The sequence below is a fragment of the Eptesicus fuscus genome, chromosome 5, assembly GCF_027574615.1.
Source record: "Eptesicus fuscus isolate TK198812 chromosome 5, DD_ASM_mEF_20220401, whole genome shotgun sequence".
Classification (NCBI taxonomy): domain Eukaryota; kingdom Metazoa; phylum Chordata; class Mammalia; order Chiroptera; family Vespertilionidae; genus Eptesicus; species Eptesicus fuscus.
The window spans coordinates 58,710,797-58,724,864 of record NC_072477.1 but is presented as its reverse complement, the minus strand read 5'-3'; the positions used below and the strand labels follow the sequence as shown (position 1 = coordinate 58,724,864).

General features: G+C 34.4%; 1 protein-coding gene across 3 annotated transcripts in view; it reads right to left on the bottom strand.

The window, feature by feature from the left end:
* FAM227B (family with sequence similarity 227 member B) overlaps window positions 1-14,068 on the bottom strand; it is a 208,748-nt gene that overhangs the window by 176,712 nt on the left and 17,968 nt on the right. For all 3 annotated transcript variants that reach the window (XM_054716253.1, XM_054716251.1, XM_054716252.1), the window contains exons 6-8: window positions 7,313-7,348; window positions 6,536-6,640; window positions 3,167-3,265 (exon numbers count right to left, since the gene is read on the bottom strand). In XM_054716253.1, the coding sequence (XP_054572228.1) occupies window positions 3,167-3,265; window positions 6,536-6,640; window positions 7,313-7,348 (240 nt within the window). The remainder of the gene's footprint in view (window positions 1-3,166; window positions 3,266-6,535; window positions 6,641-7,312; window positions 7,349-14,068) is intronic.

Genomic DNA, 14,068 nt, shown 5'->3' with positions numbered 1-14,068 from the left:
CAGTCATAACTAGAACTAGTAAAATTGTGACATCATAGCTAAACTGAAAACAAAATAAGGATGTTGCAAGAAGGAAGAAATATATAGATAATAATGGCAATATTATAGTAAAGTCCTAATGTAGTACCCTGGATTCTTGCTTTATTAAGAAATGAAGAGATGAATTAGAGTTCAAATCTATGAATTAAGCAATAAAGATGAATTAAATGGTCCAAATTCATTTATGATGTCAACTGTAGAAGCATCCTGGCATTAATACATCATGGTAATAAACACCAAAAATTTTCAAAGTTAGTGGTAGTTTTTTATGAAATTAGCAAGCCATATGAGCTGGGATTTACAAATGCACAGGATCTTAGACATAAAATGGAAGTTGGATATCATCTACATTAAGTTCTTCTATTTTAGTGATTGCACTGGTGCTCAGAAAGATTAAGAGAATTATTTAAGGTTATACAGTTAAGTAACTGAGAGCCAGACTAGAATCTAGGTCTCCTAACTCCCAATACAGCTCTCATACTTGTGTAATAAATTTATGGAAGGAAATTATAGCAAAAATAATAATGATAATGTTAATATCAGTTCCTGATCACATATATATATGTATATGTATATGTATACATATATATATATATGTGTGTGTGTGTGTGTGTATATATATATATATATATGTATATGTATACATATATATGTAATTTATTAGTCAAGAAAGTTAGCATGTTTCAAATACACAATCTACACTTAACATGTATGAAGAATTTCCTGAAGCAGAAACTTTGAGAATATGTCTTTTAGTAATACATGTCCATACCATATATACCTCCATAGGAGACAGAGTAGGAAAATGGTATGATCATTTTTTTGGTAAATGTTATGATAAGCTTGGAAAAAAAATATATCCTGTACCTGTTTATGATATTCAGGTTGCTGATATATCCATTAGATCAAGCTGTTTAACATCACATTATACTTGCATCCCAGGAATAAATCCCACTTATCATAGAGAAATATTTTTAATATGCTGCTGAATTTGGTTAGCTAGTATTTTGTTGAGGATTTTTACATTAATTTTCACGAAAGGATTTTTTGTTTCTTATAGTACTGTTGACTTTGGTATCAGATTAATGCTGGCTTCATAGAATGAGTTAGGAAGTCTTCTCCCTTTTCAATATTTTTGGAAGGACACTGTGTTCTATCTATCAATATAATAATAATAATAATAATAATAACAATAATAATAACAATAACAATAATAATAAATAGATCTATCTATTAAACACTCACTCTATACCTAGTTCCATGAAAACCAAACTTTACATACATTTTCTCATAACACTACCAGTAAACACATAAGGTAATTTTTAAAACTTTATGAATGACTTAAAGAGGTCAATAACTATTCAAGGTCACATTATTTACTAAGTGCATAAACTTGTTTTTGAAAGCCAGATCTCTTAACTCTATTATATTGCATCCCTTATTACATTTCTATGGCATTTCACAGTTTATTATGTGTCTTCTTATTCATGCCGCTTTTAGAACACACAACCATCCTAGAAAAAAACAGGTTTTATGTTATATTTTTTACCTGTTTTTTTTTTTGTTTGTTTGTTTTGCCTTTAGATTAGGGAAGCTCAGAGGAGTTTTCTCGAATAGCCCGAAGTCTCACACTAACTAATGGGAAAAATAGATTTAAATTTTAGTTTTCTGGGTTCAAGTATAGCATTTTTCCTATTAGCAGCCTACCATTAAATTACGGGCGATAAAGAAGCAAAATGTGCTCTTATATTAATCATATAACAATAACTGGCACAAGTTTTAGAGTCAGCATGCTGAAGCATGCTATATTCTAGAGCAGTGATGGGCAACCTTTTGAGCTTGGTGTGTCAAACTTCGCCAAAAAACTAAGCATAACTCAGGTAGTGTGTCATTTTGAGGAAAAAACATTATTTCGCAATATTTATAGTTTAAATAACATAAATGTATAATTGTTATATATAATTGTATTTAATAAACTTCAGCGGCCGCGTGTCATCAGAAATGGCTACGCGTGTCATAGGTTCTCCATCACTGTTCTAGAGTATCATTTTTTTCATATTATATTGGTAATTAAATTATATGTGACTGAGTTTTATTTTATTCCAGTTATAAAATCAGTATTATGCTAGACACTTTCTTCAAAAAATTGTGATATATAATCCTAACAGATTTAGTGGGAAAGTAAGGTTTCTCTCTGTTATGGGAAAACATAAATTCGGGATCCAGATCTAGAAAAGAAACTTGAGATAATGAAACTCTCCTGATTCCACAAATTTCCCTAGATAATGATCTTTGTAGAATTCATATGTCACTTCCTGTACCTCATTCAGCTCCTAACAATATCAGAAATATTCTTACCTAGAATTACATTAAAGCGCTACTCGAATACTTCATATATAAAATTGGTAACGCCCATTTTTTCATGGTATGAAATTTCTGTGAGGATCCAAAGGCAGTTTTCTGGGGGTAACTTGAGCTGGGGCAAGGCAGGCTCCTTGATGGGGTGGCACACCTTCTTAATGCTTATACTGTGATGCCCTGTGTTGCTCTATTTTCCATTCTTCCAGATCCAGGGGCTACACAGCAGTCATTTATATTCACCACTTTTTCTAGGTTCATGTATTTTCTAAAGTAAGATTTATGAGGTGCTTACATCCATTCTCTTATTGTTTCCCAGATACACACCTCTATCTCTTTAATCCTAATCAGAGTCATCCTTTCTGAATCAACTGAGGACCCTCCCTCTAAATGGTCTGCAGACTGGTTCCCAAATGAAGACCTCCTTCGATGTCACTGACTTGCAGTGGGCTTTCTATTTATTGTTTATTAGCAAATGCTAGTATGAAACAAAGCTACAACTTTATTACTCACTATATTTGATTTCACTAATCTTTTTATGATTAAATGAAGACCCAGATTCTTTGAAATCCATATTAAATTCTTAATCCTGTGTAAGAACTCTATTTCAAACAGGATTTCTTGTGTGGAATACTAAATGTGTGGAATACTAAAAAACCAAGCTCTGTGAAAGGATCCAGAAATAAATTTTTTGTACCAGTGCTACCTCTACTGAAAAATGAATAATGCTGCAAATCAACCTAAAAAGGAAGTTTAAAAAATATCATACCTTAAATTTATGGAGAAACCACCACCAAAAGGAATCATGCAAAAGAGCAATAGAGGCTTCTGAGAGAAAATAAGTCCTCCAGAGTTTAGCAACTTTTTCCTACAAAAAAGGACAGATGGGGATCAAATTAAAATACATTATAAAACGTGTTAATTAAACAGGCTTTGTAAAGAGTATGTGTTCAATATAAATTTAATGTAGGGCTCTATTGTAATATTAAATTTTCTAGTAGCCACTTTAAAAAAGTAAAAAGTAAAAGGTGAAATAAATTTTAATGACATTTAACCAACTATATACACTGAGTGGCCAGATTATATGAATTCGTGCATGGGTGGGGTCCTGCCAGCCTGGCCAGGGGGAGGGGACATGTGCAGTTGGCCGGCCTGCCTGTTGGTCAAACTCCTGGTCAAGGGGACAATTTGAATATTAGCCTTTTATGATATATGATATACACTGAGTGGCCAGATTATTATGCGTTCAGAGATCAAATAATCTGGCCACTCAGCGTATATTTAAAATGTTATCATATGATTTAAACTATATTAATTAAATATTTTACAATCTTTTTTGGTACTAGGCCTTTGAAATATACTGTATAATTTATACTTATAGCACATCTCAATTTGAACACCAAATTTTCATCATACATACTAGATCAATATTTAGACTTCATAAAATAAATGGTTATAATTTTGTTTCAACCATAATCAAAAGTTATTTGATAAGTGAATCAAGTATTAGTTTTGGAATTTATATATAAATTAATTAAAATATAATTTAAAAATTCATCTGTCATATTAGCAACATTTCAATAATCACATTTGGCTAGGACATATGGAAATTATAATGTAGGCTAGGTCAAGAATAGCAAAAATCCAAGATATGCTACAAGCTCTCTTTTACAATGAAGACAGATGTCAACAATCATGGACTTCTATCCCAATCAACCCCATTATAATCTAGACCTTACCTAAACATAGAGCTCTCTTTAAGCAATGGATCTAAATTGTCACATAAAGTTAAGTCTATTTACCATGACTATTACAGATTGTAAATCTTGGTTTAAAGAGGTATATTCAATAGATCATTTTATCTTATTCAACTAAAAGTTTTTAAATGCCAGATTCAGTAGAGTTTAAGATTTCTTTTAATGAAATACATAGATATAAATTCTTGTTCCTCAAGTACAAGTCAACAGCAACAAAAACACATCGTGCAAACTTTTATGCTGAGAAGATTATTTATCACAAATTCTGTGGGGGCACTTCTCTTTCACTTACATTGGTAACAGCATTATCTTAGATTTGGTACTTCCTAATTATAAAGAACACTAGAGACCCAGTGCACAAAATTTGTGCGCTCAAGGGGGTCCCTCAGCCCGGCCTGTGCCCTCTTGCAGTCCAGGAGCCCTCGGAGGATGTCTGACTGCTGGCTTAGGCCCTCTCCCCATCAGATATCCTTAGCATTGCCGCGGAGGCAGGAGAGGCTCCCGCCACGGCTGTTGTGCTCGCCAGCCATGAGCCTGACTTCTGGCTGAGCGGTGCTCCCACTGTGACCACCAGGAGGCAGCTCCTGCATTGAGCGTCTTTCCCCTGGTGGTCAGTGCACGTCATAGTGACTGGTCATTCCACTGTTCAGTCGATTTGCATATTAGCCTTTTATTATATAAGATATGTAAAGTACATAAAGAAAAAGTAGAAAATTAAAGTATTGGGGGAAAGATGAATATTTTTGCTTAAATTATTTGCATATTTCAAGCAAAGATGCTTTTTATTATAAACTAATTGCATGATTGATCTTAGTCTTAATTTTGGTTATGTTTATTATCATTAACTTCTTTTTTCCCCCCCCAGGGAAATTCCAAATTCTTTAAAATATATCAACAGTCAAAACAACCAAAAATTGAAAATTGGAAAAAGAAAACAAACCCAAACCCAGCTTAAAAAGCTAAATGGTTCTCTCCTTCTCAACACCACTACCCTTCTACATTTGTGATACTTTTTTGATTCCAGTACCAGTAAATGTAAATATATTTTAAAACCTACAGATTATCTGACTTGGAACTTTTTCTCCTAAATTGACTCAGGTTGGAAAAAATTACTTCTATATTCTCTTGAATTTCTATTTGTGTATGTAAGTATGCTTGTGGCTCAGCTTTCTCCTTTTAACTATATTACCAGTATAGGCCCTTTATTCACAATTCAATTCAATAAAATTTTTACTGAGCATAATCTCTAGCCAAGGTTCTGTTCAGTGTGATAAAGAGGCTAATATATACTTTTGTTCATCAAGAAATTTAATCTGTGGCTCTATGTACAGGAATGTGTTTGGATGAGGTAAGGAGAATTCAGGTATTTCAGTGAATTCCCACTGAAATAAAGGGCATAAAACAGTAGCCCTTTAACCTTCTCTTTCTGAGTTTCAGATTCGTAAGTTCATTCCTTGTAAGTTATTATAAGGATTTCTTTTGTTGTTGTTGTTTTCTTTTTAATTAAATTTATTGGGGTAACACTGGTTAATAAGCTTATATAGGTTTCAAGTGTAGATTTCTATGATACATGATCTGTATATTGCATTGTGTGCCCATCACCCAAAGTAAAATAATCTTCTACCACCATATATTTGGCTGCCTTTACCCCTTACTATCCTCCAACTTCCCTTCCCTCTGGTAAGCACCATTTTGTTGTATATGTCTATGAGTTTCAGTTTTATATCCCACATATGAGTGAAATCATTTGGTGCTTTAGCTTTTTCTGTCTGACTTATTTCACTTAGCATAATATCCTCAAGGTCCATCCATATTATTGCATTTGGCAGTATTTCATCTTTTTTATGGCTGAGTAGTATTCCATAGTATATATGTACCACACCTTCTTTATCCAATCGTCTATTGAGACACTGGTTGTTTCTATGTCTTGGCCACTGTGAATAGTGCTTCAATGAACATAGGGGTGCATATATCTTAGGGAATAAATGTTTTCAAGATTCCCAGAAGAGGGATTGCTGGGTCATATGGTAACTTGAGTCAATTTTTTGAGGAACTACCTTACTTTTTTCCATAGTGGCTGAATCAGTCTACAGTCCCACCAGCAGTGAATGAGGGTTCCCCTTTCTCCACAACCTCTCCAGCACATGCTAAGCCAATGCACACTAGCAACCTCAGGCCCCTGAGGCAGGAACACAGAGTCTAATACACTCTCTTCAGGTGATCAGGATGTAAATCATCACTGGTCTTTCCTGCCAGACTTAATACTCAAAGGATTAAACCTTGCTTAAACATTTAATTTGTCAGATCTTTAAATAAAGGTCTGATTCATTAAATCATATTCTACAAATTTATCATACAAAAATAAAATAATATTTACATACATCAAAGTTATGGGCTTTTAAAATAAAGAGATAAATTCGTTCAGCATCCAAGTATCTGGGTAGTTGAGTAAGCTCATTTGTTTTGAATCCTGCGAAGTTGCAACCCTAGAAAGAGGAAATATGACACAACATTAATTACTTTACTCTTTTCAGTTAGTATTCTTAGTAGGAGACAGTTAAATACTTAACTGTTAGTTATTTTACTTCTTTTTATGATAATAATTGAAAAATATTTATTCCACCTAAGCAAAATCTTCATACTATCTGTTTCTTTGAAATTAAGACCCTGATATATTCACATGCCAAATCCAAAAGCAAAAGAAAATAATATTGCAGAACTAAATTAAGAATTGATCAAATGATCAAGAATTTTAACTACACATAAGGAAATGGCCTGAGCAGGAAAAGAAAGCTTCTGCCCGACTGGCGTGGCTCAGTGGTTGATCATAGACCTATGAACCAGGAGGTTACAGTTCGATTTCCGGTCAGGGCACATGCCCAGGTTGCAGGCTCAATCCCCAGTGTGGGGTGGGCAGGAGGCAGCCGATCAATGTTTCTCTCTTATCATTGATGTTTCTATTTCTCTCTCTCTCTTCCTCTCTGAAGTCAATAAAAATATATTTTCAAATTTTTTTAAAAAAAGAAAGCTTCTATATCTGTTCCCAACTCTCGCTCTTATGGTCCCTATCTCTATAGCCAAATCTGTTATTACAAACATTCTTTTACCTCCACATAGTACCTTGATACATAATATCAAAAAACAGAAATTTTAAATACCTCTATATTCCTCGTTGTTTCCATTTCATCGGAAAGCTGGAAGAATTTTAAAATAAGATCTTTAAAATCCTAAATAAAAGAATTTTTATATTTGATAAACTTGCTCAGTTAATGTATGTGTGTGTGTATCTCTTACTGAAGCCTAGAATGTTGTTGCTGTGTTAGATGCTAAGAATACAAAATGGCCCTTACCCTCAGAGCTAGTCAGTGTTCAAGAATGGAATAAGGTACATATATACAGAACACAAATAGATAAGGGCTATATAAAAAATGCAAACAAACTACTTACTGCAGTTTGGATTCAATGCAAACAGACTCTGAGGTGGAGTTAGTGTTCAGAATGTTTATTGGGAGTGCTTTGGGTTCATTATCTATGGAAGGCAAGGGAGAGGCAAGGTTGGGAAGATGGAGAAGTCAGCTATGATGCAAGTCTAACAGCCTCCAATAATCCTAAGAAGAGCTCTAAAGATGAAAGGACTCATCATAGTTGTCCTGCATTGGGTTGAAATAGCCAGTTCTTTCTGCATCCAAATTGATCAGCCATTGGAAGTGGGTGGTTCCTGAAAGAGCTTGTCCTCATGAGTTCTGTATAGGTGAGGCAATCCCTAAAGGGGCTGACAGTGCCCTAACAGCACTCCTAGCAGCTAGAGCAACAGGTCCTTCCGTGAAGGAGAATCTATGTGGCATATCTCCATGTTTACTGTATTACTTTACACAGAGATTAAGTAGCCTTTTATATACATTATTTTTGATCATCTAGGCATGTTGATATATTGTTTACTAATTTCCATATCCTTACTTCCTCCAGGAATACCTAATCTTACATGCAAATTTTACACATACACACACTATAGAATACGTATTATTATAGAGGAGGTGACATAGGAAACACACTTGAAAGGATAATAACAGATTGCTAACAGAAGACTGCTAAGAGAATTACATTATTGGCATTTTAAAAAGTGTGCAAAGGAATAAAAAAGAATGACTAGGGAAACTAAAATCAATTATGATAAAAAGAAGGCTACAGCCCTAACCAGTTTGGCTCAGTGGATATAGTGTTGGCCTGTGGAATGAAGGGTCCTGGGTTCAATTCTGGTCAAGGGCACATGCCTGGGTTGTGGGCTTGATCCCTAGTAGGGGACGTGCAGGAGGCATCCAATCGACGACTCTCTCTCTCATCATTGATGTTTCTATCTCTCTCTCTGAAATCAATAAAATTATATTTAAAAACAAATAATGAATGCTGTATGCTTGAGAGCTTTAGATACATCTGATCAATAAAGATAGGGGTCAAAGTTAGGAAGATGTTAATGTTAATCTCAAAGACCTGGCTTTATTCTGCAGGGAGCAAAGAAACACTGGACATTTTAAAGGAGCAGAGTAATAACAAAACAAGGTGTTGATCATACAGTCTGGGAAAGATACCACAAAAATATAAATAACACATGCTAAAATCCTGATTAAAAACCCAAATATAACATATTTAACAATAAAATAATTATTAAAACTTTTGTTAGTATAATGCATCTAAAGATCATTTCAATAGATTCTGAAAGCCATCTTTTATCAAGTCAGAAATTTAAAAAAATAAAAACACAGAAATTATAAGGAATACCATAATTACCAGAATCCTCATGCCCCCACAATCTAGAAAGGATTACCGCTGATATTTTAGTATTGCTTAAGACTATTTAATGAGAATATACAAAGTTTATATATAAATATACATAATAAAAGTTAGGATCTGCTTTCACAATGATTTCTAGTTCCATTTATGTGTTCCTCTTTCTTGAGATAGTCATTATTATTTGTTTTGTTTGTATCTCTTCCATTTCATTAAAATACTTTTACACACATATGTATATTTTATACACACACACACACACACACACACACACACACACACACACACACATATACACACACATATACACTGAGTGGCCAGATTATTGTGATCTCTGAACGCATAATAATCTGGCCACTCATTGAATATCCTATATAATAAAAGGCTAATATGCAAATTGTCCCCTTGACCAGAAGTTTGACCAACAAGCAGGCCGGCCAACCGCCCATGTCCCCTCCCCCTGGCCAGGCTGGCCAGACCCCACCCATGCACGTGGCCTCTAATATATATATATTGTGGCCTCACATATATATATATATATATATATATATATATATATATATACACACACACACACACACACACACACACCGAGTGGCCAGATTATTATGCATTCAGAGATCATAATAATCTGGCCACTCAGTGTATAAAGTATATATATATAGACCTTTATTTGTATTTTTAAAATTTAGAGAAATGATATCAACTGTACATATCCTTTTGGTATGTTGCTTTTTTTCCATTCAGTATTATGTTTTAACAATCTACCAAAGTTGATATTTATGGAACCTGTTGGCTTCCACACAGCATTTTTTTTTAATGATTTCTGGAAGTGCCAGGTAATATTAACACAGTTCTTCTTAAGTTTTATTTTCAAATGAAATATGTAACTGCATTGTATTCAGAGCTATGATGTCAAAATACATAGGCATTTGTTAGATTAGAAAATTGAAATTTAACTTCACTGTCTTGGTAAACAGTGAGTGCATTCTTTTATTTTCTTCCACACAGCATTTCTACCAACCTAACTATTACCCTCTGCAACTAGTAAATAATAAAAGGTCAATAAAAGTTCACAGGCAACTTTTACCAAACATACAAGGAACAAATGATATCCAAATATCCCAAAGCTAGCTATAGAATGGAAAGAAAGAGAAAGCTAAGTAACTCATTTTCTGAGGTTAGTATAATTTTGATAACAAAGCCAAAAGAGATAATCGTATCTTATAAAACATAGATTAAATAGTATATCCTAAGATTATAAAAATGGTTTGACTTCTAAAAAGCTATTAATGTAAAGTGCCATTTTCACAGATTAAAGCTGAAAGTAGCTTTACTATTCATCACAATGAATTATTTCCCTCTCTGCTTCAAAACATGGAGATTTTTTTCAAGTTTTTGAGCAAAGGGATACCTATCTATATCTAATCCACAGGCATACCTTGGAGATATTATGGGTTCAACTCCAGACAACCACATTAAAACAAATATCACAATAAAGTGAGTCACACAATTTTTTTGGTTTCCTAGTGTATATAAAAGTTATGTTTACACTACACTATAGTCTATTAAGTATACAATAGCATTCATTATGTCTAAAAAACAATGTACATATCTTAATTTAAAGTACTTTATTGCTAAAAATTGCTAACCATCATCCAAGTCTTCAGGGAGTTATCATCTTTGCTGGTGGGAGGTTCTTGCCTCAATGTTCATGACTGCTGACTGATCAGGGTGGCTGTTGCTGAAAGTGGGTGTGGCTGTAGCAATTTCTCAAAATGAGACAACAATGAGGTTTGCAGCATGGACTGAGTCTTCCTTTCACAAGCGCTGTCTCTGTAGCATGAGATGCTGTTTGATAGCATTTTGCCCACAGCAGAATAGGAGTCAATCCCCTCAAACTCTGCTGCTGCTTCATTGACTACATTTATGTACTACTTTAAATCTTTGGTTGTCATTTCTACAATCTTCACAGCATCTCTACCAGCAATAGATTCCATCTCAAAAAACAACTCTCTTTGCTCATCCATAAGAACCAGTTCCTCATTCATTAAAGTGTTACCATGAGATTGTTGCAATTCAGTCAAATCTTCAGGCTCCACTACTAATTCTAGTTCTCTTGCTATTTCCACCGCATCTGCAGTTACCCCTTCCACTGAAGTTTTGAACCCCTCACCATCACCCAGGAGTGTTGGAATCAACTTCTCCCAAATTCCTGTTAATGTTCATATTTTCACCTCTTCCTATAAATTAAGAATGTCTTAATGGCATCTAGACCTGTGAGTCCTTTCCAGAAGGTCTTCAATTTACTTTGCCCAGATCAGAGAAATAACTACCTATGGCAGATATAATTTTGCAAAATGCATTTCTTAAATAAGACTTGAGAGTCAAAATTATTCTTTGATCCATGGGCTGCAGAAGGGATGTTGTGTTAGGAGGCATGAAAACAACATTAATCTTGTACATCTCTATCAGAACTCTTGAGTTACCATGTGCATTGTCAGTGAGTAGTAATATTTGGAAAGGAATCTTTTTCTGAGCAGTAGGTCTCAACAGTGGACTTAAAATATTCAGCAAGCCATGTTTTAGATAGATGTCACCCAGGTTTTGTTGCTCCACTTACAGAACACAGGCAGAGTAGATTTAGCATAATTCTTAAGGGCCCCAGGATTTTCAGAATGGTGACTGAGTATTGGCTTCAACTTGAAGTCACCAGCTGCATTAGCCCCTGAAAGAAGTCAGCCTGTCTTGGCTAGACCTCCTGGATAACTAACTCAGCTTCTACACCAGCACTTGCTGCTTTACTGTGCATTTTTATCTTATCTTAAAACTCATAAACCAACCTCTGCTGGCTTCAAATTTTTCTTCTGCATTTTCCTCACCTCTCTCAGGCTTCCTAGAACTGATGCGAGTTAGAGCCTTGCTCTGGATTAGGCTTTGGCTTAAGGAAATGTTGTGGCTGGCTTGATCTTCTATACAGACCACTAAACCTTTCTGCAGATTAGCATAAAGCTGTTTTGCTTTCTTATCACTTGTGTGTTCACTGGAATAGCATTTTTAACTTTCCTCAAGAAGCTTTCCTTTGTCTCCACAGCTTGGCCAACTGTTTGGTGCAAGAGGCCTAGCTTCCAGTCCATCTCAGCTTTCGACATGCCTTCTTCATTAAGCTTAATTATTTCTGACTTTGGATTAAAGACATGCAACTTTTTCTCTCACTTGAACATGAAGAGGCTATTGTGGGGTTATGAACTGGCCTAATTTCAATATTGTTGTGACTTAGGAAATAGGAAAGCCTTGGAGAGGGAGAGAGGAATGGCCTGTCAGGGGAGCAGTCAGAAAACACACATTTATCAATTAATTTTGTTTTCACGTGGGCATGGTTCGGGAAGCCCCAAAGCATATTACAATAGTAACAAAGATCATTAGTCACAGATCACTATAACAAATATGAGAGTAGGAGTCTGAAATATTGCAGCAGTTATAAAATGTGACACAGACACCTGAAGTGAGCAAATGATGTTGGAAAATGGCACTGATAGACTTGCTTGATGCAGGGTTACCACAGACCTTCAATTTGTGAAAAACACAATACAGAGTGAGACAAAAGTAGGTTTAGAGTTTTTCATATGAAAAATAATACAATAATTAATAAATACTAACAAGAATAAATTCGTGTACTCACAACTGTAAACCTACTTTTGCCCCGCTCTTATTTACAAAGCTCAATAGAGCAAAGTGCAGTAAAACAAGGTGTGCCTGTATATCTAATATACATCTACATCCACAGCTATATACCTTTAACCCTTTGCACTCGCTTGCTTTTTTCTCGATTCCTTTATTCTATTGCTAACCGTGTCGAGTCACACTCGACATCCGAGTGCAAAAGGTCAATAAACTAGAAATACAAATAAATTTCATTAATCTGAAAAACAGATAGCTATCTAAACCTTTAAAAATTATACTTAATAGCTAAGTACTACTAGAATTCTTTCTGAGTCAGAGACAAAGTGAAAAACAATCCTATATAATAAAAGCATAATATGCAATTGTCCCCTCGATCCGGAGTTTGACCGGGAGTTTGACCAGGAGTTCAACAGGGGACAGGGCCGGCTGGCCAAACTCCTGCAGCCCCTCCCCCAGGCCAGCCCAGGCCCGATCGGCCCCAATTGGGGTGGGCCAGCTGGACCACACCCGTGCATGAATTCGGGCACTGGGCCTCTAGTGTTGAATAATGTCCATATACCAATATAATTTTCTATATGCTAACAATAATCCACCTTGATAATATAATGGAAAAACAATCTCATCAACATTATTAATAAAAAATTTAAGATATCCAGGAGTAAATTTAATAGGGAGTATGTAGAACTTATATGAAGAAAATCACACAGATTTACTGGTGAAGCTAAAATAAGGTCCTTATGTTTTACTCCCTTATACAAAAATAAACACTGTATGGATTGAAAGATTAAATACACAAATATGTAAGAATAATACGATAACAAAGGTAAATATTATTTTGACTGTGTGATGAAGAAAGCCTTCTTAAATATTATGGCACTGAAGGCAGAAAAATTCAATAAAAAATTATAGATTCATGAAAATATAGTTCTATGTAGCAAAAAAAACCTTTTCAATTAAAAGGCAATAAAGTGGTATAAATATGTATAACATGTATTACTGAGAAGGGTTAATATTTTTAAAGCATAAAGAGCTCTTAGAAATAAAAAAGGACAGCTAAAATGGCAAAAGTTCATAAATAGGCAACTCAATAATAGAAACACAAAGATGAATAAAAACTTTAAAAAATCAATATTGTTAGTAAAATGTATGAAATTGATAACATTATTTCTATCAACTCTGCAAACAGTTAAGTATATAATATAAAATGTTGGCAAGAAAATGGGTGAGATTGATCACAAATTTTATTGTTACAAATATAAATTGGTACTACTTTTCTAGAGAACAATTTGTCAACATGTGTCAAAAAACTTAGATTTTCATATTTCTTCTCCCATGTGTCTCCACTTCTAGAAATTTATCTTAATACTCATGGGTAACCACAGTCTTTAGCTCTAAATATAGTCACAGCAGCTTTGTAAATAATAATGAATAATGAACAGTAACCT